General features: G+C 46.0%; 1 protein-coding gene and 1 long non-coding RNA gene across 4 annotated transcripts in view; one reads left to right on the forward strand and one right to left on the reverse strand.

Annotated features, from left to right (window-relative positions):
• The window catches only part of PLEKHD1 (pleckstrin homology and coiled-coil domain containing D1), a 28,751-nt gene extending 11,566 nt beyond the window's left edge, over nucleotides 1-17,185 (forward strand). For both annotated transcript variants that reach the window (XM_071427155.1, XM_071427157.1), the window contains 9 exons: nucleotides 3,830-3,921; nucleotides 6,684-6,736; nucleotides 7,402-7,496; nucleotides 8,385-8,478; nucleotides 9,738-9,916; nucleotides 10,414-10,546; nucleotides 12,284-12,428; nucleotides 14,410-14,559; nucleotides 14,959-17,185. In XM_071427155.1, the coding sequence (XP_071283256.1) occupies nucleotides 3,830-3,921; nucleotides 6,684-6,736; nucleotides 7,402-7,496; nucleotides 8,385-8,478; nucleotides 9,738-9,916; nucleotides 10,414-10,546; nucleotides 12,284-12,428; nucleotides 14,410-14,559; nucleotides 14,959-15,119 (1,102 nt within the window). In that variant the 3' untranslated portion in view covers nucleotides 15,120-17,185. The remainder of the gene's footprint in view (nucleotides 1-3,829; nucleotides 3,922-6,683; nucleotides 6,737-7,401; nucleotides 7,497-8,384; nucleotides 8,479-9,737; nucleotides 9,917-10,413; nucleotides 10,547-12,283; nucleotides 12,429-14,409; nucleotides 14,560-14,958) is intronic.
• Nucleotides 556-14,453, reverse strand: LOC139590076 (uncharacterized). 2 transcript variants are annotated; one of them, XR_011679219.1, is made up of 4 exons: nucleotides 14,316-14,453; nucleotides 5,384-12,370; nucleotides 4,947-5,066; nucleotides 556-4,060 (listed from the first exon to the last, which is right to left on the reverse strand). It is a non-coding gene; the product is annotated as an uncharacterized lncRNA (long non-coding RNA). The 2 variants fall into 2 exon arrangements; XR_011679220.1 differs by lacking the exon at nucleotides 14,316-14,453 and adding an exon at nucleotides 13,982-14,308.
• Nucleotides 17,186-23,765: the final 6,580 nt, after the last annotated feature.

The raw sequence follows: 23,765 nt of genomic DNA on the forward strand, positions 1-23,765 counted from the left end.
CCTGCAAAGCCAGAGCAGGCTCCTTCTAAATCTCAGCAGATGCAGGAAGAGATAACACTAAAACAGGGATTTGACTTTCCCAAATGAGATATAGAAACTTCCTGGGTTTTAGGGCAGAGCCTACCATTCAGCTCTGAGGCTTAAAGCAATGAGCATTTTGCTCTGCCCTTCCTGGCTGCATTACACATGTGGTCTCTTACCACTGTAGGGACAGAAGCTGTTTAACTTGTAATCCCAGTGTGTCCATGTACATGCTAAGGCAATATCTCAGTTAATTTCAATGTTCTGAGGCCCAAAATGTAGATTTGTAATTAATGGGAACCTAATGTTACGGTGGATCAGCGCAAGCCAAGCTCTGTGCTTGGCTGTGGTGCTGGGGCGAGCTGTTCCCTCTGTGGCAGTGCATGAACTGCCACACAAAGCTGGCCATGAAGATCCATGGGAGCAGGAGTCCTGTGGGACACAAGACTCAAGGCAGAGATCTGCCACGCCCTGGGCACAAGCAGCCTTGGCCACTGCAGAGGAGAAGTGACAGACACAGAGGTAGCCCTGGAGCAGTTTGGAGATTTTTATTGAATAGCCCAGGTCCACACTTGCCTTTACCAATGTTTAGATCAACTATTGCCAAGGGCAATAATTTGGGACCAAGTTCATCTTTCAGGTGTGTATGGGAGGGAAGGAGGAGGGCAGCACAACTCAGGATGGGTGTGCACAAGTAAGCCCTGCACTGCTGCATTTGCCACAGAGCCAGCCTTTTCTCTAGCCCATGCTTTAATATTCCAGCAGAAGCATTTAAAACAGAAGCTACAAGTGGCTGCTATTATACAGCAGACCACCTGCACCTAGTTGATAATCCACCTGAGACACCTTTCCTCTGCTCTGTGCTTCTGTTCCTGCATCAGAGAGTGGTGCAGCTCCAGTGCCAGTCTCATCAGGGCTGATGGTAACCTACATGTGAGGAAAAGCACGGATTATGTGATTTAACAGGGTCAGGTCAGGAGCTAAACAGCAGTCAGAAAGGCCAGCATGGGCCAATAAATTGATCTGCAGTGAATAGAAAAGCTAAAATAATACAGATGAATTATTCTAGGCAATTATAATGGTTTTTTTGTTCCTAGATGGAGATTGTACTGCCAGTGGCACCTGCTGTTTTCATAATTATTTAAAGTTGGCCAAAAAAACCCCAAAAACTCACAAACAACTTTAAAAGGAAAAAAAAAGACAAAAAATGCCCAACCCCAAAACTACCTCCATAGACTGAGATATGGACATAGGCGAAGGAGGAAAAACAAATCCAGGCTGGGAAGTATCATCTGTCCTTTGTTTCAATTTTGTCCTCTGCCTCTTTCCATCTGGGGTGGATCATGTGTATGTGCCTGCACAACTGGTTATTGCCTCCACCATCGGCATGCTTGGTGGTCCCTTCAGTTCTTCTCTCCTTTCCAAGCCTCCTGCCCTGATGGGGAAATGGCTTATTCAACGCAGAGGGGAACTGATGGCATCCCCACACTTCCAAAATGTTGTGGCTTAGACTTACCACACTTGCCAGATTGTGAAAGCTTTTTGGAAATGCACAAAGGCCTTACTCCCAGACTCCCTTCCCACCCAGAGAGGCTTTGCTGCTGCAAGTGGGAGAGAGGGGCACACATAACCTCTCTGTTCACAGCAACATTCCCTGAACTGGTAGAAAGTAAACTTGGTGGGCAATGCAGGAGAAAATAAATAACATAGTACTTACATCCTGTGGACTATGAAGTGCTGAGTGTCTCCAAAAATTGGCTGTGGGTGCTACCAAGAAAGCTTTCACTGCATTTTACCTAAAGAGATATTCCCAGTGCTGCAGAACTGGAACAGATAGTGATTGAGGTGTATGTGATGGAGATTCTCTACAGCTTTGGGTTTTTTTGTTTTTTTTTTTTTTTTCAGGCAGGGGCTTTCTACTTGTCCCACGAGCCTTCCTGGCCCTGTGCTTTCCAATACTTTAAGCAATGTAGCTCTTTCTGATGAAAACTCACTTGGCAAGAAATACAAAATAGAAGAAGCTCTTGCTTGCCCCTCAGCTGAAGGTATAGCCTGGTACCTCCCTGTAGCTGTGGTTACACCAGCACTGGTTCCAGCAGATGTAGGAATAAAAGCTTAAATGCTACATGGTGATCCAAGTGCATTTTCAAAGTCACACAGCAGTGGGTGACTTTGCAGTAACCTTTGAGTAATTGACATGGAAATGTCTTGTTAGTCTGGGGAAGGGAGGGAGCACTGAAAAGGTGACTCTGTAAACAGACACCTTAAAGGCTGCAGATGTTTTGAAACCCTCCATGTAATCATATGATAAACTCTGTCATTCCCCCCACTCCCATCTTGACCTGTTTGCTTCTCTGGGATCAGATTCATCCTGTAACAGGGAATGTTAGTGAGAAAACACATTCACACCCACATATTCTCACTCAAGATGAAGATGTCTACCTGTGGGCAAAACAGCACCTTTTAAATTAGTGTTCTAATTTTCTCTCTACTTTAGAAATAGCCTCATTAGCTGACAAGAAACACATATATCTGCAAAGAGAGCCTGGGCTGCTGGAGCTGTGAGCTGCCTGGTCCCTGGGGTGGTGTGTGTTTAATTTATTCATCTGGCTTTTATAAGAGACAAAGTACAGCTTGCCTTGAAATCGGAGATTGCCAAATTAACAGTTTCCAAAAAGCTACAATTTCAAATTGTTCGCAAAGAGGCCTGGTACAGGAAGCTTTACAGATATTTAATATTTATAAGATCCCTTAGGATTTAACAAAGATGGCAGAATTTCTGGGCAACAATTACTGTTCCTGTATGCACATCTATATAAATATATTGGAATCAATTTTAAGTATGTTTTAATGTTATGCATTTTATATGTGTAGATTTTTTTCTAATGAAACTTGAATGGAGCAGCAAACTCCACTTCTGGCTCTATTTTTGGGTTTTGTGTGTGCTTGTCCTTGATGTTTAATATCTGTATTAAAGCCTAGCCTGTCTGTGAACTCAATCAGTAATTGGTATTTGCTCCACAGGCCCTTTTTTTAGCTTTGCTTCATAAAGTGTTTAAGAGACCTTGAGATCCTCTGGCCAGTGGCCCTACAATACCACAAGGTGCTCTTTGAATATGCCCCTTGCCTTTAACATTCCCTACTTGCCAGCATCTTGTCTGGCTTTTATCTCTGTTTCTTCATTGTCAGGAAAAAGCACTTGACTCACAGTGTAGGGCCAGACACCAAGTCCGAGTGGCTTACAACTTTAGCAGAGGAGGGGTTGATTGCTTCCAGGATGGATGATGGATACCAGAAAGACTGAAGGTAAAAGGCCATAGGAAGGATTCAATAAGTGGTTGAAGTCTGAAGGGGAAGAGTGACTCTAACAACAAAATATTGGAAGGGCTGCAGAAGACAGTGTTGCTGGCAGTGGGACGTTACTAGAGTTAAACCTAAAATCTGGTTCTGAAGTCTGTCATTTAAAGGGTTCCAGGTACAACCTGTTGCAGTTGAAGGCTGTGAATGTGCTGGATTGGTCTGGAGAGCCCTCAAAATTAAGTTCAGTATAAAAATCTCCAAAACACTGTGAAAAACATTTGAATAGCTGTGAGGTGTTGACATACAGCCCATGTATTGAAAAAAAAAATAAAATTACTGAATGCCAGGGAAATTTCTCCAATTCCTTTGTGGAGAAAACTTTTAGAGACTCATGGTCCCAGGTGATGAGTGTCTGCATGTCTGAATTCCTTGGAGTTTGCTAGGCTGAGTCCCCTGTCCTAGACCCTTAGCTCTCTCACATTGTCTGCTTTGTGTCTGCTCTCCCTAGGACCTGGAAGAATGCCCAGCTGGGAGAAGCCATGATCGAGAGCCTAGAAGCTCAAGGACTACAGCTGGCCAAGGAGAAACAGGAATATTTAGGTAGGAAACTCTTACTTTGAAAAGCAATAGAGGCCAAAATAGTAATTTTGCTTCTCCTGGAGTTGTCACTGGTCAAGCCAAGCAGCTACAGGTTTTCTCTGGATGAAACTTTTGAGCAGTCAGCAGCTGAAATTCAGGTCTGAAGGGAATCAAAACATGCAAAAGTTAGGGTGGGATCTGGACATCTGTGTGGAGTGTAAAGGAGGAGCCTGCTTTGCCCACCATGCTGCAGTCCTCCATGGCTCATCCGTACAAACATTTGCCACCCCTGAGAGGTTTGGATGTGCTGGTTTCAGCTGCTCACAGGCAAAAAGACAATACCTTTATCTCCCTCAATCAGACAGGACTGATACTTCTGAGGTTGGTCACAGCTTTTCATACATGAGTTTTCCTCACCCAGCTGGTGCTTTTTTTGGTCTTAACTTGATCTTTGTGTTTGCTGACACTGTTCATTTTGGAAGTGGGAGCATTTACATGGGCTTGTTTGAGGTATCTAATGGCAGTGGCTAATTTGCCAGTGCTCTCTCTGTAGACAGTAGAGAAAGAACAGATGAACCTGAAGTAATCTAGGTATGAAGAAAGGGGATTATGTAATCCAATCCCCTATTTAGGAACCAGCCTCTGCATGGCCTGATACCTTGGATGCTCTGACTGCCTTGGCAGGTCCAGTTATCTCTTCCCCTTACTGCCTATAGGAAGAGCCAAGGGAGAGCAGCTCTTTTAACCCAGATTCCCTCTAAGTTACAGCATTCCCCAGGTCTCAGAGACCTTGTGACCTGAGGGCTGTGGATCACAAGTGTGGGCCCAGTGACTTGTCTGAGAGTTATCTGCTTTAAATAAGATAACAGAAATTTGGGTGCTTCAGGCTGGTGATGCTGTGAGCAGGGGCTCATGCTATCTACTCCTAATTGTCAAGCCACTGGAGGAATCTTAAGGAGCTTTTTGCATTTCTGCAACCACACTGGTCAGGGCTGATCTCAGCACATGTAGCAGTGATCATAGCTCAAGTACCAAGGTGTGCTTACTCTGTCCATCTGAACACCATTCACCCATGTGAGGTGATGGATGGGCTCATACATGAGGCAAGCAGGGAGAAGTGGTTCCACACTTGACAAAGGAATAACAGGGGATGCTGAGAGGAGGACCTGAAAGGACAGAAATGGGAGGAAAATTAGAAACAGGAAAGTTCCATCAAAACATTATTTTGCTACCATCAGAGCAAATGAAAGGGCTTTAAAGACTAAAGAACTCTTTAGTATGATAAAAGAAAAGGTGGTGGAGAAATAGAGGAATACACATTCTGTGGCAAACAGGAGATATTTGGAATATAAAATATGTATCTCACCAGGTTCTTTGGTCCATGACAAGAACATTCAGAGCTGGTCAGTTGTCACAGTTGGCTACTTTCTTATGACTAACTATTTCTATATAAGTGCTAAGGCTTCTGCCTCATTAGCCTTACCTTCAATGATCTGTGTCCATCCTGTAGTCAAGCTTTGAGGTCAGGCACTGTTCCTGGAAGCAGGTCAAGGTTCTCTGGAGGAACACTGCTCTGAGAAATTTCTCAAATCCACACTGAGTTATCTTCCACCCAGCTGGGATCCAGGTTTCACTATCAGACGTGGACATTACAGAAGCCGATCAGGCCCAGGGCTTGGGCCCTCCAGGAGGGGCAGCAGAGGGAAGGTGGGAGAGCCTCTGTAATTACAGTGCATCTGTGCTGGGCTCTGGCCAGGAGGAAGAGGGAGAGGGTGGGAAAGAAAGGCAGCAGTGGTGCTCAGCAGAGCTTTGGTAATGTAACACTATTTCTCTGGCACCAGGAGCCCTGCTCTGGGCAGGAGGTAGAGGTCTGCATTCCTCCTAGAAGTAGTCATGTTGCCAGCAGTAGTAACCTTGTCAAGTCCTCAGTACAAGGGAAACCAGTAGCACCTCACTCACCTCTCAAGAGGAAGACAGAAGTGCTCCAGTCAATCTGCCCCTGCTCCCGTGGCAGCCAGGTGGCAGAGCTGAGAGCTGAACTCGAGGCTTGACCACGAGAAGTCTTTCTGTCTGGGCTCCTGTAAGCTGGCTCAGAGCTGCCCGAGGCAGAGCCTCTGAGCTTGGAGCTGGCTCAGCAGAGGTGCTGCAGGGTGAGGACCAGAGCACAGCCTCTGCTGGGCGGGTGTGTCTTCAGGGGACAAGAGCAAATGACATTGAGGGGAACTACTCTGTGCAGCAGAAGTTTTGTGGCTAAGTTAGGGATTGATTTCTGGGCTCGGCTGGGACATCCCAAGGTGACAACAGGGAGTTGGCAGTGCTGTCCAGAGAGCCAAGGACAGGATGATGTGCTAGGCAAATGAGGATGGGGCACTGAGCTGCAGGAAAACTGACTGCCTCTACATGTTGTGTGACTCTCTGCACTTACTTGGCCATTCTGTGCCTTGTTCCTTATCTGTGAAGCAGAGATAAGAATATTTTCCTGCCTCAGCTGGAGGATGGTGAAGGATGGTTCATCAATGCTCTTTAAGAACATTTAGAGGAAAGCTTAGATTGAGTACAAAGCAAGATGCTTGTTTAGTTGATTAAGTTATTTGGCAGGAGGGAAGTTATAGAAAATCCCATTAGTGCCATCTCAGCCTTTGGACCCTCCCAGACAGATACACACAAAGGAATAGGGAATGATGCATTTTCAAGCTTCAAAAAGTCCGTAATTCTTGTTTGTAAATATCCCGAGGATATAAAATGCATTTCTCTGTGCTTGGACTTTTTTTGCGTGCTTGCAGATAAACTAATGGAAGAAACAGAGGAGCTATGTCTGCAGAGGGAGCAAAAAGAGGTGAGTTCATCACAAGCCAGTTTCCTTCAGCTGCCATGTGGCAGGGCTGGGAGGCTGGGACTTGTTGAAGGCATGTCAGTGTTCACGGAGAGAGGCTTGTGGAGGCACAAGAGTCTCCAGCCAATCTCTGGGTCCTGTGGAAGAAGAGAGGAATAAGACCTGTGCCATGAGATGGGTCATGGAGGTGTTTCCCTGCTCCCTTTCCCTGTTACTTTCCATGCAGCAGGTTTATCTTTATGACTCCAGGGAGGAAGATCAAATGAAACTCATACTCACTGGATTGAATTACACGAGTGTTATTTGGAAGAAAGTCTGTCCAGCATTCCCAGGGAGTTTTGGACCTTCTGTATGTGTGTGGCAGAGCCGACCTCTGCAGGGAGCATGTCTGAAATTTCCAGGTGCTCGGTAACCTGGCTGGGACTTCTAGATGTCTGAAAATCCTCAGGCAACCTCAAATCCTTCTAATTTGAGGATTAGAGGTTGCCTGAGGATTTTGGCAAAAATTTTGTGTTTTTGGCAAAGAAAAGTGTGGTGGAGTCAGACACCCTGTAGCTCTACACAGCTTGGGTAAAACACCATGTTAAAAGTCCCAGGTGCTGTTTGCAGGGAAGCCTCTCCTAACTCTGTGTTGGCAGAGTACATCCCTGTCTTCTCTTTTGGAGCAGGAACTGGAGCGTCTGAACCAGATCCTGGAAGCAGAGAAGCAGCGCTTTGAGGAGGTGGTGCGGGAGCTGCGGCTGGAGCAGGAGGAGATCCGACGGTACGGCCGCGGGGCAGGGAAGGACACAACTCCCACACTGGGCAAAAGTGCTGCTGTGGTGGTGAATCCAAACAGTCTGGAAATCCACCTGGTTTGTGCATTGACCAAAACAGGAGTGGTTGTGGGCTCTTTACCTGCATTTGCTATTGCTTGTGGCCAATAGAGCACAGCTTAGCTTCATTTTGCATTCGGGCCTCCAGCAATTTAATTTCAAAGTGCTGGGATACAAGCCACCCCCAGTTTAGTTGGGGTAGCATGGGAGAGGTGCAAGAGAAGATTTCAGAGAGGTAATTAGTTCAGCTGACTGAGCAGCTGTGTGGGATCCAGACACTGGATTTGGTTTGCCACCATCAGCTGAATGACAATGGATGCATGATGATGTTGCCTCACCAAGATTAGTTTTGTCATTTTTGAAGTTAACTATGAAAAATATTAGCAGCAAATGTACTTAGAAATAGAAGGATCCAAGTGCTTTTCCCCAAGTGTTGAAAGGACATTTTTTACTATCATTCTCTTTTTTTTTATTTTTTCCTCCCTAAGTAACATCTCAGAAAAGCCAGTGTGATTTTGCAAACCATTTTTGTTCTCACAGGCTCTGCTTCAATGTGGTTGCCATGTCTGAGCTCTTTCAGTTGCAACCATGGCTCTGCCCTTGCTGGAGAAGCACAGTAACTCTTGGGTTGGGTTTGATGATCAGGAAGCACAGTGAAGTTCCTGGACACCTGTGGTGTGTCCAAGGCAGGATGTGATGTTTCCTAGCAAACTCCTGGCTCTCCAGGACTGGCTATACCAACCGATGGTTGCAGGTCCTGCACCAGGAGAGGCACAGCCTGGGCGCAGCCTGCGGGGCTGTTATTGCAATAGCTGTCACCCTTTTTGCTTCTTTAGGGAGCTGGAGCTCACAGCCCGCTCCCTCAAAGGAGTGGAGGAAGAGAAGAAAGAGTTGAGAAGCCTGACAGAATCCTTACAGAACACCCTGGAGGTGAGTGACTGCTCCTGCCCTGAGTGACAGCATTTGGGCCTGAAAACACTGCTGTCTTATGGCATGAATCCAATATCTGCTAATGCCAGGGTTGAAGTGCTGTGCAGATGAACAGGTTCGTTTGGTAGCTGATATGAACACCAAAATCCCCTGCAGAAAAGGATGAGAAATGGCACAGAGCACAACTGAACCAAGACTTTCTCAGCAGTACCAGCTGATATGGTGATGGGACAATGACCAGAATATGTTGTAGTTTAGGAGGCTTAGGTGGAACAGTCGAGAGAGAATTTTCCCCAGATGGGCAGGCAGGCAGTCAGAGAGGCTGAGTAACCTTCATCCTGGACTGTTGTCAGACTATAAACAGCCACAGCTGACCATATCCTGCTGTGCTGCCAGACTGCCTCTGAACAGCAAGCTGGGCAGGAGCCTACTGGAAGGTCCCCTCCAGCCAGCATGACTCTAAGTCTGATGAGCTTTTTCTTTCTAACTGCATCTCTCTACCTTCTGGTGGAATTTGAAGCAGCATTCTTGTTCACAGAAGGGAGCATGATTCCCAAGGAAATTGTGTACCTGGGAATGTACATGGGAATCTAGGAAACAGAGTCTTGATGTATTAAAATCTTTCCTTACTGGTGGATTTGTGGAAAGTATCTTTTCTAAAAGTATATTTTTTGTGAAATTTCCACAGTTGGCATTCTGAAGCTGCAAGGTCATCTTTAATGTTTGTGTCAGATCCTGCAAGTTTGTCCAAAAATCTGTTCCTTTGAGCTCTTCTCCTTGCCTGCAGTTATGACAAAAAGAACTGGAAAGCTATGGAGGTACCATTCTTGCCCTAACTGCACATTGAACACTTCCAAGGCAAACCATGTGATGTGTCCCATTGCCCACATTTAGAAGTACCACAGAAGGGGTGCCTCCAGTTCCCACTAAGGAGCAAGCAGAGCAGGGAAGGCAGGGAAGCTGCCTGCATCTGTGATGCACCAGGGAAGCGCAAGGTTCCAGTCCCTGAGCTGTGTCCTCACTAGCATATCACATCAAAGGGGCCTGCTGGTTCACCCCTTTGTAGCAAAGGCTGTCTTGAAGGCTTGCTCCCCATGAAGCAGGTATGAAATGAATCCCAAATTTTGTTATTCCTGTGTTTACCTGAATGAGGCATGTGGATGCAAGGATGGAGGCACTCAGTAAGGAAGAACCAGGTAGAAGCAGGAGCAGAAACATTAGACTTGGCTGATACTCACAATCTCTTGTCCTTCTTCAAGGAGCTCTCCTTGGAAAAACAACAAATGCTGGAGATGCTGGAAGAAAATGAGAGCCAGGTCCCACCTCCAACCAGCCCCAGCAAGGAGCAAAGCCCCATCTGGGGACTGCACTGCAGCCTGCGACAGATTGAAGAGAAGATGCAGCAACTTCTGCAGGAGAAACTCCTGGCAGAGAAAAGGTGAAGTGGGGAAAGAGGACACTTCTGCTCAGGCTTAGTGGTGCTGAAGGATGTGACTGTCTGCTGACTTGCTTTATGGTTGCCAACACCAGACAAGTCTAGAAGCTTGTCTGGTTCCAATGGCAGGAGTCCAGGTTACAAATCCTTCAAAGGAGACAGAGTGAGGCAGGGCAGCTGAACTTGCACCCCGTTGGGCCTGCTCCTTTCAAACCAGGACTTGTGCATGTAAAGGTGTTCATGGCCTGTCCATAAGGAGTGTTTGGTACTCCTGGGCCTCATCTGGGAGTTGAGAGTGTTTCATTCAAGAACTGTCCAGCTGGCTCTCTCCAGTTTTGCCTGTGCTATTGGAATGGAGCACACAGTGCTTCTGTTAGCATCTCTTTGCTCTGGGCAGTCAGGTAGTTGAGCATGCCCCATCATGACACTGAGCTCCTTTCCTGCCTGTGAGTTGTGGTGGGGTGGGAATGGTCATCTTTGTTTGCTGTGCCGTGCACCAGGATGAAGGAGAATGAGGAGCGGTCTCGAGCACTGGAGGAGGAGCGCGAGTTTTACTCTTCCCAGTCGCAAGCGCTGCAGAACTCGCTCTCGGAGCTGACTGCAGAGAAACAGCAGGCAGAGAGAGACCTCAAGGTATCCCCTGCATACGTCACATATTGCTGTCCCTGGGCTCAGAGTGCTTCCATTTCCTCTTTCAACTCATTCCCTATCAAGCCAAACTCTTGGTTTTATTTAGTTTTCACATTTTGGTCATAAGTCTTCATTAGCTGTGCTTCATATTGCCAGCTGTATCCTGGCCTGCATCCAAAGCAGAGTAGCAGGCAGGGCAAGGGAAATGATTCTGTCCCTCTGTTCCACTCTGCTGAGACCCCACCTGCAGTGCTGCATCCAGCTCTGGAAGGACATTGACCTGTTGGAGTGAGCCCAGAGGAGCACCACCAAGGTGCTTGGAGGGCTGGAGCACCTCTCCTCTGGAGACAGGCTGAGAGAGTTGGGGCTGTTTGGCCTAGGGAACAGAAGGCTCTGAGACAGAAACCTTATAGGAATTTTTACAATGTAATGATAGGACAGGTGAGATTGGCTTCAAACTGAAAGAGGAGAGGTTTAGATTAGGTATTAGAAAGAAATTCTTTATTGTGAGGGTGGTGAGGCATTGAAACAAGTTGCTCAGAGAAGTTGTGGGTATTCCATCCTGGAAGTGTTCAGGACTGGGTTGGATGGAGCTCTGGGAAACCTGGTCTAGTGAAAATTATCCCTCCCCATGGCCAAAGGGTTGGAATGAGATGATCTTTAAGGTCTCTTCCTACCCAAGGCACTATGATATCATGGTAACACATGAAATTGCCATCTTATATCTATGTAGTACTACTGTTTATTTTTGTATCCTGAAGCCTGATTAATCCATTCAGTACAAGTCTTTTAATATGTTACTGTGAAAGCATAACCTATAGATGGAGGGAAGGAAAAAAAGTAAAAGAGGACAGTATACACAATCAAGAATAAAGATGATTTCAAATAAATGCTAATATGGTTGTTGCAGAACCGAGCAGACATTTTCTCTCCTCACCTGTGCTCAGAAAAACAAACCTTAAGACTGTTAAATCTTCAGTAACCTCTGCAAGAACTTGGATTCAAAAGCAGAGGAATTCAGCTGAGGGACCAGTCCTACTTTGTAACAGACAGTACATTAATCTATGCAAAGGTAACTGGACAAATATGGTATTTTATTTAAATCTAAATAATGTAAAGGTTATGTTAATAATTAGCTGTTTGACACTCAAACTCCTTGTACAATATTTTGTCCAAAAACACCCCCTAAGTTATTATTTTCCTGCACCTCCAATATTTTCTTATCTTTTAACCTTCTATCTACTTGGCCAGACTAAAGCTAAGTTGACCTAAGCTGTGTAGTCTCTCATTTGCTAAACTAGTACAGTATTTCTAACTCCTCTTGTGTTTTGTTTCTGAAACTAAGCACTGTACATCCCTTTGTGGGAATTGACTGCCTTTATCTCAAGTCTGTCTTAGCTGGATTGATGTCCTTCTGTTCCTGCTAAGCTGCAAGTACTTGCATTAGCACAAATTCATGTGTTGAAATACCATCTCTGGTTCCATATGGTTTATGCAATGGGAGGAAAACTGTGAAAAATTAAGTCAGAATAAAGTAAAATTACTGTAATAGTCTGGACTTCAGATTCTGTCTGAAGACATGAGAAATGCCTTTATATTGCCTTGCAATACTTCTAAGGATTTCCATCACTGTTGTCTTTTCATTTTCATCCATGGCAAGTTCCTCACAGACCTTGTGCGTTACCCAGATGTTAACTGAGAAACAAGCTGTTTTCCAGCAATTCTTATTTTCTTCCTCAGGCTGAGGTGAAGGTACGCATGGATCTGGAGAAGAGACTGAGAGAGGCTGAGGACGCCTTGCAGAGCTTGGAGCAAGGCTTAAATTCCCTGAATTGCAACAAGGAGAAAGAGAAGAAGATGAAAGCAGATGTCAGTAACTTGAGAAGTAAGTTAGTCATCCATGTTCTCTACTGATGAGCAAACTCACTAGAGGAAATATTTCTACCTGTCTTCCCAGACACACAAAGAAGATTCCAAATTAGCAAAGCTGCAGATAAATGTGGTCTCCCAACTCCTTGTACCTCCACCATATCTCCCCTTTGAGGAGCCATAATGTGCTATGTAGGTAGTTGGTGTTTTCCCTTCAGAGAAGGTTGAAATTATTCCAGCCCCTCAAAGGAGCATTAAATTATTCCAGCCTTCTCTGCTGGGTGGAAGGCAAACCTAGAGATGAGCAAGTCATCTTGACTTTCCAAAATGTCAAACAGGGAAGCCATGGCAGAGCTATAAAAACTGACTACTGACTAGGTCTGAGTTACAAGGAGTCCTCTGATTCCCCTCAAGGCTTTATTTCTCAGCCTTGGCTAAAAGAATATCACCAGTTTAAGGAGGCCTGTCGTTGCTGTAGCAACGTGCTGGTGGATGACCCAGCAGGTGAAGTTTGGATCTTTACTCAGAGCTGAATCACAGCATCAGCTCAGCACTACAGAGCATGGGTCAGGTGCAGACTGATGCTTCTCACAAGTTATCCCTATTTCTTTGCCTTTTTCTGGTTTGTTTGGGCTGGGTCTTTTTGGGTTCTCTTGGGGAGCATTACTCTGGCATTTGGCTTGAGTCAGGCATGGGAACTGACATAAGCAGCTTCAATTGAGTCAAATCTTGCTTGTTTTTCATGCCCTGCAAATTATATTGCAGGGAGAAGGGTTTATTAAGGTGCTAGGTCTGTACAGTTAAGGCTTCATTTCAGTGAAGGGTGGATGTACTGGACCAATATAGAAAAGTCAAAAAGTCCTGTGGTATTCTGAGCACTGTTAGGTAAATAGGGAAAAATAAATGTATAAATAGTTTTCTATCTATTCACATACTTATAATTTATATATATTTAAATTTTAAAAGTATTATTCAGTAGTTTCTACATAAGATTTCTAAATGGTTAAAAACAGTCATGATTCTGAACTTCATCCCACTGGCTTGGCCATGGTAAGAAAACAGAGCGAAAGTGGATGTGTTGAGCTCAGCATTCAAGTGGAGCTTCACAGGGCATACATAAGTAACTGGTACTGAATGTCTCCTGATATTTCCAACCTTAGATTTTGAGAGATGTTTTTTTTCAAAAGAGTAAAAATGTACTGATGAGCTGAGCACTTGAGAAAATAAGGGACCAGCAATGTTTCCCATAACGTTAGTCCCAGCACAGATTGCCTCAGTCCTTCTGAGTGGTTCCTGCAGCTCTGCATGCCCTTTATAGAAAAGTTTGGGCACATTAGCACATGATGCTTTTGAACAGCAATGCACCAGCAACAGGCAGGAGGACAGCAAGACTGGAATGGCAGAATAGACACTGGTCAGACCATAAGAGGGGAAATGGGGCAGGAAAAGCAGTTTGTGTGGCAGATCAGGGCAGAATAACGTCAGAGTTTGGGCACAGGGCTTTTCTTGGAGCCCATAATATATGTAACTATGCGCTAGTATTTGCTATGCTACTAAGAAATCCCTTACCATGTGTGCCCGTGCTGGTGTTGCCAACACTTGCCAACACTTTCCTTTTCCAGTTAGACCTGACTGGTTTTTGTAGTCCTTCAAAGAAAGTATAATGAGCAAGGCTTCAGAGTTGAGAACTTTTATCACAGTATCAAAGGCTTTTGGCAGTTGAGTCATGAGCAGTTGTGAGAATTACTGATGTGGAATGGATGACTCTAGTTCTTTCTAAATTTGAGTATGCATTTGTTAGGAACTGGAGGGTTTTGTCACTTTGAAAATGAACATTTGCGAATGTTCTTCCTGATGATATTCTGAAGCTTTATGGATTGTTGTTCATGAAGGTCATCATTACCTGGCTCAGCCCATCAAAGAGTGCAGTCCCTTGTGACTGGTTCATTGCTTGGGGTGTCTGTCCCATCACTGAAACAGTGGTGTTCTCTTCCCAGAGTTCTTTGAAGAGTGCATCCGCAATGCTGAGCTGGAGGCCAAGATGCCCGTGATCATGAAGAACTCTGTGTACATCCACAAGGCTGCCACTCGCCGCATAAAGAGCTGCCGCTTCCGCTGCCGGAGAACCAGCGCCTCCTGGAATGACAGTAGGTGTCGGGCAGCCTTCTCCTTCATACCTTGCAGGACCAGATATGTGCCCAGGGGACTGGCAGAGCAGTAAAGTCTGCAAATGTTGTTTCTATTTCATGTTTCTTAGCAGCAGAATGGAGCCACAGTGCTACTTGGAGCTTCCTTTCCCAGAGAGCAGGCACTGAGCCTGTGTATTTGTTGCCCATTTCTTTATATATGCTGAAAGCTAAACTTCTGTGATGGTCTTGGGTTCCTAAAAAAACTTACTTAAATATTACTTCATCAGAATGCCTAATCACAGACTGAGTTAGGCTCAGTCATGCTGGTCACATGGCTCATGAACTCTAGTGAAGCTTTATCTTCAGTTTGTGTCCCTGGTGGAGAGCGCTTACATTTCTGTGTTGTTGTTGTTTCAGTGAAGCAGTCACAGTCCTTCATCTTCTCACCTGCAGAAGCTGAAAACATTGAAGAGCTGAAAGAAGCAGCCAAAAGACTGAGCCGGGACCAGCGCTTTAGGAAAACTATTTATCAAATCATGAGGTCACAAAAGGATTCTGCTTCAGGGGACAAAAAGTGACTCTTCCTGGGAGGCGGCTTCTGAGATCAACCTGCCATTCAGTTCTGCAAAAGTTATAGCCTTGGGCACTAGGCTCAGAAGGGAGATCTGGCATTTGGTGGGCAAGGTGGGGGAGAGTTGTGTGTAGGCAATCCCTTCAGTTATTGGCTTTGCTTTAGTTTGAGTGCTCCCTGCAGCCTGGCAGACCTTCTCTGCTGATCTCTCCAGACCTGTTTGCTTCAGCTGCTTACACTAAACCATGTTTGGCCAAGATGCCACAGTCGGTGTTCAAGTGAACCAGAGACCGTAGCTTAGGAAGTGCCTCTCCTTTCCTTTCCTTCCCTGTCTAGTCTGTCTGCCAAACACAAGTGCTTCTGAGGAAACCTTTAGCAGCCTATGTTCCTCAGCTGAACACAGCTCGCCCTGTTCTACCTGATCCCCTCTAGGAGCTGGCTCGCTGCACACCCTCAGTAAATCAGTACTTTGGTGGGGCACATTTCCTGAAGACTGCAGCAGTCCCAGTCTCCCAAGCACAGGAAAAAGTATCAAACACAGGGCCAAACTTTTTGTCTTGATGCTACATCATTTCAAGCAAACAGCAACAACACAAGGTGAAGACAACAGGAGGGTCATGTACAGAGGAGAGCTTATAGGTAACTCAATGGCATCAATGCAAGCTGGAAGGGAGGGTTCTGTTGTGTTTTTGGTGGGCAGAACATTCCAGGGCCACCTTTGCACATTTTTTTTTTGCACTGAGACATCTAGCTGTGTCAGAACTAGGGAATGTATTAGCTCTTGGCTATCTATTCCTCAGTGTGATGAAGCCTTTGACTCAGTTTTGATGGCTTCCTCAACACCTCTGTGAGGCGAGTTGGAGGGCAGGAGGGTGAGGACTGTCCAGCAACAAAACCCACTGCAGTTCAGGCAAGCTGTAAGGGCTGTGGAAGAGGAGTCCAGGAGAGGAGTCACTTTGTTGTGGAGCACCTTGCAGCCTCCCCCACCTATTTTAAGCAAGCAGTTGGCTAATAATTACCCATGCTGTAGAAGCAGCACTGCCTGGTGCTTACAGACCACAGGATAAGCATGCTCAGAGTGACACCCTGCTTTCTCCTGCATATTAATTGGGAAATTAAGAAATAGACAATACAAAGGTGAATAAAGTAAGCAGCATAAGTACAGTTAGGGGTTAGGGGGGTGGTAAAGTACAGATTTACCGTATCTTTCATGGCATCAGGACCCCTGGGTATTATGTATGTCCGGTGACATGCAGGTAGTTGCTTGCTACTGTCCCATTCAGACTGTGACAGTGTCCACTCACAGCCTTTGGCTTCTGGTCACCTACATAATTCCCTATCAATTTAGTGTTGTTCCTAGGGAGAAGTCAAGGATGAGGCTGGGAAGCAAGCCTTGGCTTACCAGCCAGAGGAGAGTGGTTAATGCTGGGTGGAGGAACATCTTGTGACAGTGTGATGCTCCTGGATGGAATCACTCTAGTGTGACCAGAGGAAAAGCTTTGAAAGCACAGCCTGTACTTCCCATTTCAATCAGTTACTGACTAGTATCCTTCTGCCAGGCATTGGGAGGTTTCATCCAATCAGAGGATCCAGCTCTGAAGGAGGATGTTTTTGTGATAATAGGTGATACAGTAGGAGATTATTTCCATCCTTCCTTAGCATACCTGATCCTTCTGTGGTTTATCTACTTGTGTTTATATGCTAGAAAGCCACAAATGAATTCTTGCTCCTCCAAGGCTGAAGGGCTGTGATAAAGAAGCAATACAGAAATGGGGTTTTTTCCTTTATGCTGCTCCCAAATAATCTCTGGCTATTTTCCAGTTACAAGGTCTATATTAGGTGATGCTGGAAGGGACAGAATGAAGGATAGCTAGGGAATGCATCTGTAATTCAGGCAGTTAGAAAAATCACCCTGTGGCCTGTGAATACAGCATTTTTGTTCTATTACCATCAAAGCCACAATCTCTGACTCTTCAGAAGTATTGTATGCAGGAGGTAGTCACATCAGGTCTTCCTTTACTGTGCATATTGACAGCAATAAGAAAATAAAAGTTATGTTGACACTAGAATGAATTCTTGTGTGTTCTTGATACACTGTCACCAAAATGATGTTAAATTGTCTCTGCAGGAGTTCAAACAAATCATTGTGACACTCTCATTTGCTGCCAGTGCAGTTCCTCTGTTTCCCTGAGTTGCTGTGTTACGTGCTTAACACCACCTCTCAGAAGGATTGGCTGTATGTAAAAAAGGCTATATGTAAAAAGCTTTCACCCTTGCTACCCACTTTAAAATTGTCTATAAACTTAAAGCAGACTGTATCACATCTGAAGTAGAAAGCTCCCACTTGCTTACCTGAAGTCAGTGAACAACTCTGTGTGTAACCAGCAAGATGTGCCCTGAGTCACCTGTGAGGAGGTGCTTTCCATCAGTCATTCCCTGCTGCACAGGAATCTACTACCCTGTAATCTCCCTGGCAGAGCCAGCACGGAGCTGCCTCTGTGCACCACAGCATCTAAATTAAGTGACTGTCTCCTCTCAAAGGACACAGAAATTACTGATTTCAATGTTCTCTGTGTGTTTTTAACACAATGCAGTAACAGGAAGATGGCTTAGGAAGCTCACCTCTGTTCAAACAACCTTTGCCAGTAATCCTAGGTTGCTTTCTTCTGCTGGGAAAACTGGGAAGGGGGTAATAACTTCCTCCACTGAGAAGAGTTCTCTAAATTGTTCTCTTGTGTCTGAGCATAGAAGAAAATACAGGATCGTTTGCACCTTTAAGATTTCACTTCAGGCGTTGCAGAACACCTAGACTGGCTCTGAAAAGCCTGTGGCCATTCTTCACCACCTCCACCTTCTGTGTAACACCCGGGAACTTCTTTTTTCTCTGAAGATTCTCCCTGTTCCTGTCAGAGACACTGCCAAATGTGAAGCCTGCTGATTTCCTCTGCATTGTCTTGGCTGGAAGGATGGATTCTGTTAAAGGTTCAATAAACTGATTTGAGGGTTAACTTCATCCTCCTTGTAAGATGCACAGGCTGTTTTAGTCCCTAGTGAAGAAGAGTAGTTCCTGCTGGAGTGCCCACCACCCCAAGGCTTTGCTCTTGCATGGAAGTTAATGTCAGAGAAAGAAAGGCAGCCCTAGCCCTGTTGCCCCCAGTCTGTGCTGCTTCTAAAGCAGAGAAAGTGGATAAGAAATGGAAATTGCCCTTGGGGTCAGAAGTGGATAATGAATGATAAATGGTTGCTGGTGCTTGTTGCGCATTGCTGTGTGTGGCACACAAGTGACGTAAGCTGGTAGCGGTTTTTAGTGACAAAGTATGGCCTTTTTTTAGCTCGAGATAGTAGGCAGGCTTTCTGCTTAGGACTTAGTGTAATGTTAGTGTATCTCTATGGAAATAAGATGATAGATTTCCATCGGAATAGTCTGTTTTGAATCTTTTCAATGCAGTCACTTTTTGTGGTTGTTAGAGGGACAGAAGCTGGCTCATGTTGTATCCAGTAAGGAGAGATTTGCTCCCAGGAAAGTGGCCCATGTTCTGAAAGTCTTGCCCAAGGCAGGGGCTTGCCTGGACTCTCAGTGCTCCTTGGTGCTGGTGTGCCTGTGAAGGATGCTTCTGCCATCTTCTTCCTCATGCACAAGGACAACCCTGCAGTTTTTTGCCCAGTCTGTGTACAGTTTTTTACCCACCTAGTCTGAGCATGGATTTGAATGGGTGAAATGACCAAGCAAGAGGAACTGCTGTAGTGAGTCACCTGAGAGCTGGGTCTCAGCTGGCCTGTTGGGGTGACAGTCACCGTGAGTTCAACCACTCTGTGTGGTTTGTTGAACAAACCAGTGCAGTGCGTTTCTGTGTACTGAGATAACATCCCCTTTTCTATATTAAGTAACACTTACTTCTTACTTCTTACTGCAGGCTTATCTCCGCAGCCAGAATGCAGAAAGATCCAACTGAGTACTCAGGTCTGTGAGTCCTTCCTGCTCTTTGCAGGATACAGTGTAGTGCCTGAACCAACATGCAGATTTTGGGGTTTTTTCAGTATTGGCAGATCTGGCACTTCAAAGGAAGAAAAATTATAAAGGGCATTTTGTGGGGTTAACAAAGGCACCTTTTGCTAACTCAGAGGTGTTGCAATAAATAACTCAGCAGGGTCATGTGCTCTTATTTTGCTGTATCCTGAAAAGTGCAAACCTTGCATTGCTTAAATTACTAAGTGAACTCTGCTTACCCTTGAGTTCTTCTTGACTGCACCCCTGCCTCAGACCTCTCTGTGGAAACCACCCAAGAGTGGAGGGATATGTCCTCTCCTAGTGCTGCTCTTCTCGTTGGTTTCTTCATCATTAATTCTGGGGTGGGAGAGAGCTCCCTGTTCCTCCACACATCAGTGGCTGCCCACAGAAGGTACAGCCCCTGCCTCTCCAAAATGAGGAAAACAGGTTCTGTTTTTTGTTGTAGGGTTTTTTATCTAAGTTCTGCAAATAGGAATTAATATTTTTGACATCTCCATATTAATAAGGGGGTTTGTTTGTGGTGGGTGTGAGCAATCTGACTCCCTGCAATGGAATTAGGCCCTGTTCAAAAGAGGCTCTGACTCTCAGCCTTGATAGAGTAAGGCTGGAGGCTTGTGCCAGTCACTGCTGAAAGCACAGTGGTGACCAGGGTGATAGCATGTTTGGCAGAACTCTGTTTTTGGGACAGCTCACAGGGCATTCAAGGTCCCTGGGTGGCAGAGATGGGCTGTGCTTTCAGGTGCACTAATCTTAACAGCAATAAAGATGACATAGCAAGAAGATGAGAATGCTGTGGCTTTTGTAGCAAAGTAGAGGAGCAGGCTTTTAATGCAAAGATTGCTGGAGATTGATTGGATTGTAACTTGCTTGGGAGTAGCCACCGTTTTAATTTCTCCTTTCCTTTTCTGATTGTGCTAAAGGCACACCACATGCTTATGGCATGGCAGGCAACGGGAGCTTGTTGGAGGCTCCAAGAGGAAGGAGAGTGAAAGGTAGGAGTGCAGGAGGTGTGACTTAAAGCTGGAGCACTGCTGACAGTTGACAGTTGCTGTGCTTCAAAAACAAAGTGTGTGCTTTGGCAAACGCATTTCAATAACCTGAAGACGGCTGTTCAATTTCCCAGTAAGCAAAAAGCTTACTGGATCCAACCAAGGAGTCCAGCCCCAGGTGCTCAGGGAAAAGGAGTCTGCAGCTCAGGCCCTTTTCCCCTCTCCCCAGTTTACATGAGGCATGCCCTGTGATGCAGGAATATGATCCCCGTGATTCAGGGACATGCTTAGGGTTATGCTTTGTGGGTAGCTGTGTTTACACAGAGGCTGCTCAGGGGAGCTGAAAGGTGCTGGAAAGGTTTTGAGTACCTAAACATGTACTGGAAGATATTGGAAATTCCTGTAACTCTAAAGGGATTTCAATATTCAGAAACTCCTCGGGTCTGGAGCAGCAGCCCTCTAGATCCCTCTCTGATCAAGTGCGTGGTACTTCAGAGAGATGCTGCAACCCACGGAGGGATGTGGGGAATGGCAGTGAAGGCTGCTTTTCCTTCTTCTCCTAAATTTCTCTTGCAGTGGTTTCCTCCCTCACGCAAATACAGATCAAGTGTGATTTAATGTGGAACTTATTTTAGATTAAGAGCAAGAATGTGCAGGCAGAGCTATATTTCCTGCCTGTGTAGGGGGAACGTGGGCTCCAAAATGAGGACAGAAAATTCTCAGCCATTCAAAGGTATCACAGATGGGTGAAATAATTGTGCTTATCACATATATCAAGCTTGGATAAGGGGGAGTGGTGGGATACACTGTATTTGAAGCTTGAAGCCTTGCAGTAAGGAAAAATGAATTTGTTTGGTGAAGGAAATGTTTTAGTCCCTGGCTCTGGCTGATGCTGAAGGAACTAGAAGAGAATGTGCACACTTAGTCCACTTGAGCATGTGGCTGGCTCCTGGTGCTGGCATGGAATTAGTTTTGATGGCTGCTAGCTACACAGAAAATCCCTCCAGCTGTGACCAGCTGCTGCTGTGTTGTAGCCTCACTCAGAAACAGTGGTGGTGGTTGTGGATCCAGGGAGCACCCTCAGACCTGGATGCCCCAAAGGATGTGCATGATACCTCTCCTGACACGCTCACAGCACCTCCATGTCATGGGAGCCTTTGGCTTCCCCTTGCAAGTGGGCATGAGCTCAGCTTGCAGCTCTGCTGCCACCCGGGAGCAGACAGCCCCATGCCCACAGCTTGAGCTGCTCCTGCCATCCTGCTCCTGCCTGTTGGATCCCAGCACGCTGAGGCAGACCTTGCACCAAGATTTCTGCAGCACAATGGAAGGAAGCAGTTTAGTGAGCCAGCCTTAGGAAAGGCTACTGGAAGCAGGGGTGGGAGCTATTCTATTCCCTTCCTGAAGGGAGAAGAGCATCTCCTGATCCTGACCCCCATAGTGCTCTGCTGTGAGCTCCTGGTTCAGCTCTTAAATGCAGCCTGGCTGTCAGGGGAGATGTGTGTGGGCTCTGCCTCATTCCTAGACCAGGGAACCAGAGAAGGGCAAGAAAGAACTGTTGCTTTCTGGGTGAATGGGAAATAAAGAACAGTCCTACCAGGGAAGAAAAGAATAGCTGTTGTGGGCAGAACTCTGCAAAGGAGTGAAGTGTTCTGAAGACTGGAGGGAGCAGACTTGAAATACACTTCTGAGCCTTGGTTCTGGTGCACTGCCCATAGCTGAAGTTTCCATCCTGTCTGTGCTTGAAGAGGATCACAGATCTAGCAAACAAATATTGCTTTACATGGTCAGTATACACCCTGCCCTGTCTATCCAGCTCTCCCTAGCTTTGAACAGGATTGCAAGCTGGCTGTTCCTCACCTTCCCCTCCAGGCTGCTCCCTCAGCTTTCTATTTACTTCTCTTTGCTTAACTGGGGCCATCTTCCCAGGGTGGAAATTAGCCTCACCCTGGTGGGGTTTGCAGCACCCAGGAACAGTGGGAGGACAGTTCTGCCATGGTGGGGATGGGGGAGCTGCTCTCTTTGGAGTGCCAAGGAGGTGAGACACGCCCTCATAGCTGCTCATGTTTTTTTCATAGCACTGGCTTCCTGTCTAGAAATATTATTCATCCTGATCCAAAGTCCTTCCGACTTGAGCATTTCATGTAGAAAATGCACAGCAATGGGCAGCGAACACCCCGGGCTCTTAACCAGGCACCTTCCCTCCCTGCTTCACAGGCCACATGTGGGTACAGAGCTGGGCAGGGTGGTGCTGGGTGTCCCCTCACCTGGGACATGCAGAGTGAGCCATTTTGCAGTCCTTGTGCCAGGTCCTGTCCCAGTGTGTTTCACAGGGGCAGGGGCAGGCAGAGGAACCAGTCCCCTCCACTGGACCTTCACTCAGAGGAGTTTGTCATCTATTCAAAGAAATATTTCATAATCAGGTATTTTTAAAATTTTTTTATTATTTTCCCCGAAAATAATTTATTCAGAAGTAATTTCTGGTTTTTCCTCAGAGGCAGAGAGCAGACCAGAAAGTTTTACCTTCAGAAGAAGCTTGGTGTGCTTTGTACCTGAAGGTGGCTGTGTCTCTGCTGTAGCTGCAGTGCCAGACCCACAGAGAAGGCTGTGTGTGGGCAAGCAGCCCTGGCAAGGACAGCAGCCTGTTAATCCTGCATTAGAGACATGTCTGTGCCTCCACTCTGCAGCTGCCAGGTCAGCTATGCCTTCAGCTTTTCCAAGTCTTTCAGCAGCCTGCTAAAGACAGGCAGCTGAGCACCTTCCCAGCTGCCCTGGGTGAGGGTCAGTGGGGGCAGCTCTCTGTGGTCAGGGCTGGGCACACAGCTCCCATGCTGGGGAAGGGGGCAGGCAGCCTGTCCCTGGCAGGGGCTGGGCATGAGGCTTGGGGATAATGTTGTTTCTGAAGATAAGCACATAGAAAGCCTGATGTGCCCTTTTCCTTGCTGCTGCTTTTCCCTGGAAAAGCAGTCTCAAATCACAAGGGCTATAAAACTAGTGCATTTTCTAGCTCTAGCATCATGTAAATAAGTCAGGTCAGACAGCTGGTGTGCCAGAAATTTCCTCAACATTTTCCTATCTGCATGATTTAACAGACTGCAGCTATATCCTAAGAGCCATGGAAAGACATCCCTCTTACATTCACCAGGGATTTTTAAAGTGTCTCTGAATGTCACTGAAACTCTTTCCTTGGGAGAGATGGCATGTGTGTCCCAGACAACGGGCTTAAGGGGAAAATGGAGGGATGGAGCTGCTGACTTCTTGTAGCTGCAGTGCAGTAAGGGAAAGGTGGTGTTATAAGGAAAGACTTTCTGGTTTAAGGCTCTGAATTAATTTGAATTGTTTTGCAGAATAATGGGCTTGCACTTACTACTGCTGTAATGGGATAGCCAGAGAATCAGCAGCTGTGGCTGCCTCTGCAGCAGGAGACATCAATTATGGAAGAAGGAGCCTGTGCTGTATAAGGTCAGAAGACAGTAGGACAGACAGGACTATATTCAGCTCTTTCTCTGCCTGTCTGTGTGATGTTTGCCATGGCAGGTGTGAGTTCCCAAGGTAACGTGAAATGAATCCTGTCTCCTTTCTAAGGAGAAATGGGTGAATATTTGCCATCCCCACAGCCCTGATAGCACAGCCTGCCATGTTATGAATGCTAGTTACG

This window comes from Agelaius tricolor, unplaced genomic scaffold, assembly GCF_023055355.1.
Source record: "Agelaius tricolor isolate 1412-34295 unplaced genomic scaffold, bAgeTri1.0.p SCAF_5, whole genome shotgun sequence".
Lineage (NCBI taxonomy): Eukaryota > Metazoa > Chordata > Aves > Passeriformes > Icteridae > Agelaius > Agelaius tricolor.